A 4,164-nucleotide genomic window follows, 5' to 3' on the forward strand; every position below is an offset into this window, starting at 1 on the left:
ATGTTCTGATATTCTATATTCTTTTTACAAATTACAGAAAACATTTGTGTTATATAAATATGGTAATGAATTGGCTCTAGGAATGAGCTTTGATCTCAGCTCAGTTGTCAGAAAGCCATTTAACCTAAAATTAGTTACCTAACTTCTTTAGATCTCAGTTTATAACTTTGTAAAATGAGAGAGATGGAATGGATGGAGTGGCTTTTTGAAGCCTGGCATTCTGTGACTATATGAGAAAGCTCTCATGATTTTCTTGCTTTTTCATGATTTTTCTCAAACAAGTTGATATGGGAAAGAGCTTTCCAGAAGCTGACCTAAAGGTGTGATTTTTCTCAGACAGGGGCTATTCACACGGGCTGGTTACCTGTGGGAAAGGAGGCTGGAACCTTTTGCTCACAGCCCAGCTCCAGTTTATACAAAGTCTCAGGCACCACTGGAGTCTTTCAGGAGTAACCTGATCAATGTGTCTGGTTTCCTTTCCCGGGTTGGCTCACTATTATGAATCAGATAGCTTGATCCTAAGATGATGCCATCTCCTTTTCCAAACTGCAGTCTCTCCAGGTTAACTTGTTCATGATTTGAGCACCTTTTTCTACACTCTGCCTCTGTTCAAACTTCCTGGATATTGGTTCATCTTTTCTCTAACTGTGATACCTGTTTAAATTCAGGATTCATATGACTGCTCAGCCTCTTTCATACAAGAAGTGATACCTCAGGTATCATTTTAAACAGTTGTTCTTTTCCATGGGAGCTGGCCCATTCTGACATTTCTGCTCCCTTTCATCATGTCTTTGGCTCAGAAGATACAGTTACTGGGTCCCTCGTACCATCTAGTGGCTGTCTCTAGGATGTGCTCATGTGAGTCTATTCCTTACAGACCACCTAAACTAATTATATAAGGCAAATGTGACTTGAATGTGTTAAGTTGAAAAAAAAAAAGATTTTTCTGAGTATTCCTGGCCTTCTGTCAATGCACATTTATATTTTTAAACCTTATGCAAGGTATTGTGTGTGAAAATATTTTCCCCAAATATTTACTTGTGAGTGTGTATGATGGGATTTTGTTATTAGATAGCTATTGTAAAAATAAATATGCAGATTATACTATTTTCTTCTATTCTAATATCCACTTGTTTTTCTTTCAGTGGATATCATTCTCAGTATAGATGGGGACTGGAAACTACACAACTGTAACAGAGTTCATTATTTTGGGGTTAGCAGAGGATACTACAGCTTGTGCCATTTTATTTATTGTGTTTCTGGGAATCCACATGGTCACATTAATGGGCAATGTCAGCATAATCACGTTAATCAGAAGCAGACCTCAGCTTCATACCCCCAAGTACCTTTTCCTCTGCCATTTGGCCTTTGTAGACATTGGGTACTCCTCATCAGCCACACCTGTCATGCTCATGGGCTTCCTCAGGGAAGGAACCTCTATCCGTGTTGCTGGTTGTGTCGCTCAGCTGTTCTACGGTCACATTTGGGACGGCTGAGTGCTTCTTGCTGGCTGCCATGGCCTATGACTGCCATGTGGCCATCTGCTTGCCCCTGCTCTACGCCACCCACATGTCCCCCAGAGCCTGCATTCTCTTAGTGGGGGCTTCCTATTAAGGTGGGTATGTGAATGCTTGGATATTACTGGCTGTTTGTTAAGCCTGTCCTTCTGTGGACCATATGAAGTCAATCACTTTTTCCGTGATTATTCACCACTTCTGAAACTTTCTTGTTCTCATGATTTTACTTCTGAAATAATTCCAGCCATTCTTCTGGCTCCATCATTGTAGTTACTGTGTTTATCATCGCTTTCTCTTACATCTACATCCTTTTCTCAATCCTGAAGATGTGCTCTACTGAGGGGCGGCATAAAGCCTTCTCCACTTGCACCTCCCACCTCACAGCAGTCACTCTGTTCTATGGGACCATTACCTTCATTTATGTGATGCCCAAGTCCAGCTACTCAACTGAACAAAACAAAGTGGTGTCTGTGATCCCCTGTTGAGCCCCCTCATCTACAGTCTCAGGAACAAGGAGGTTAAAGAGGCCATGAGAAAATGAATGGCTAGAACACACTGGTAGTCCTACTAAAGTAATCTGATTTTTAATAATAAGCACTGTGTAATGAAGGCCTCTCCTGCAGATGAATAAATAATGTACTAAGTAAATTTCAGTATATTCATAGTATTCTAGACTCACAAATTTCATTTCTTGTTATTCTCAAGAAAATTTTCAGTGTAAAAAAATAAATGTGCATTCACCAAGATAGGAACATTAGCAAAAACAAAAATTTATTCTCAGTTTACCCACAATTTCTTGCATCTACAAGTACAAATCTTTTCAAATAAGTTCTATGCTCTTTGAACGCAGTCTTCGGAAATAACTGCTGGAAGCACCTGAAACTCCTTGAGTGGGAAATAAAGAGTAATGTTGCCGTCCATGATCTTGTCATCTGACAGAGATGGTGTCCATGATGTACAGATAATCTAAGGATTGAAATCAGTGATGCTGGCAGTTGTAAAGCTTCTGCTGCCTTGTGGCCTGAGGCTGAGCAACAGGATTCCTCCCACAATACTTCTGCAGGTGACCCTCAGCAAGCCAAATCAGAAGATACCTGAAAGCTCCATTTATCTTAGCTCTTCCCTTTCAGGGATCTGTTCTACAAAATACGTTCAAGAGTTTCCAGAAGAAAGACTATTGGGGGCTAATTGACATGACCTGGCTCCTTTCTAGATAAAAAAAGTAAGGTTCCTTCTTTAAAGGTTATTTCAATCTTATCAGGTATGCGCTACATACTTCTGTAATGTGTGTTAAACCATTTCTTTCCCTCCTGGTCCTATTGCCTCTGATACTGAAATTCTCAGATTTCTTGCACATAATTTCACTGGAACTTCTGTATTAGCCCTGAAAACTCTCTCTTTAAACCAGACGGTTTCACTTACAGAATTTAAAATTATTTGTATTCTTATAGACCCCTTTGTGTTTTTTCTCCCAGTTGTTTTATTCTGAGTGGATATTTTTTTAATACAATGCGATAATATTTTTAAGGATCTCGTTTTTCCTTTAATAAATGTAAATACCAGATTAATCTTAATATAATTATGTCATGTGATCTTTCTATTTCGTCATCAGCAATGATTCTACTGTCCACAATATTAAGTCCAGAGTGAGATTAACTTCATGGCAGTGTGAGACATCTCTCCTTTCTGTTCCCGCTTTTAAACAACTAATTAGGCATCCATACATGAACAAAAGTGCCTCAGTGGGAATTGTGGGATCCAGACCATACACTAAGGGATCCAGGAGGAGTCTTTCCCACCTGTGCATCTAGTAATAGGCAGAAAGACCTTAGTATGGGCATCAAAATCAGCAGGAACCAGTGAACCTGCCCCAATTCCTCTCGGCCCTGGCCAAGGAAAACCTGGAGCGTGCATACTTGGGCAGAAACCTATGGATTAGAGAGACTTTGTAGAAATTCAACCTTCCAGAGAAGTGATTCCAGCATGCTGTTGGAGCAAAATAATAATAATAATAGTAATAATAAAACATGAGTTTGGATGCAGTGAAGACTGTAACTTTGCCAGTGCCATTGCTTCCCCAAGGAAACACTGCCTAGGGCAGAACTAGCAGGCGGTGTCCTCTCCTGCATAGGAAAAGGATAGCAGTGAGTGAGTGCTTGGGTCTCCTGGCATTTCAAGACACTGCTGGAGAAGCCCATTTACAAAAATGTTACTGAGGCAGGACCTTCATGATGGGCAGGGGAGGGAAAAGATCAGAAAAGAAGCAGATAAGAATGTTAAAGGGCATTAAAAGGATGCAATTAAGCTGACTGTAATTCAGCAAGAAGTCCACCCATCAGCCTCTGGGAGCAGGTGTGTCCATAGAAGGTCAGGGAAAAATCCCAGATATAATAGGACCAATGAAGACTATACCCCACTTAAAGGCAAATAGTAAAGGTGTGAGGGGGTGTCTGCTCCTTCAAATGCAAAACTATCACTGTAAAATTACAAGGAATGTGAAGAATCAAGAAAATATACCATCACCAAAAGATAACAATAATCCTCCAGTAACTGAACTCAATGGCACAAAATATTGCAATCTGACAAAGAATTCAAATTAGCTGTTTTGGGGAAACTCAACAAGCTACAAGAAAACACAGAAGGACAA

At 40.1% G+C, this 4,164-nt stretch overlaps 1 protein-coding gene across 1 annotated transcript; it reads left to right on the forward strand.

Moving 5' to 3' along the window:
• The first annotated feature begins 1,166 nt into the window (after positions 1 to 1,166).
• Positions 1,167 to 2,058, forward strand: LOC132525266 (olfactory receptor 5P3). The gene is given in 5 exon segments (XM_060157802.1): positions 1,167 to 1,468; positions 1,470 to 1,624; positions 1,627 to 1,755; positions 1,758 to 1,988; positions 1,991 to 2,058. Coding segments are annotated over 5 exon segments (885 nt in total).
• Positions 2,059 to 4,164: the final 2,106 nt, after the last annotated feature.

The sequence above is a fragment of the Lagenorhynchus albirostris genome, chromosome 9 (genome assembly GCF_949774975.1).
Source record: "Lagenorhynchus albirostris chromosome 9, mLagAlb1.1, whole genome shotgun sequence".
NCBI classification, from domain to species: Eukaryota; Metazoa; Chordata; class Mammalia; order Artiodactyla; family Delphinidae; genus Lagenorhynchus; species Lagenorhynchus albirostris.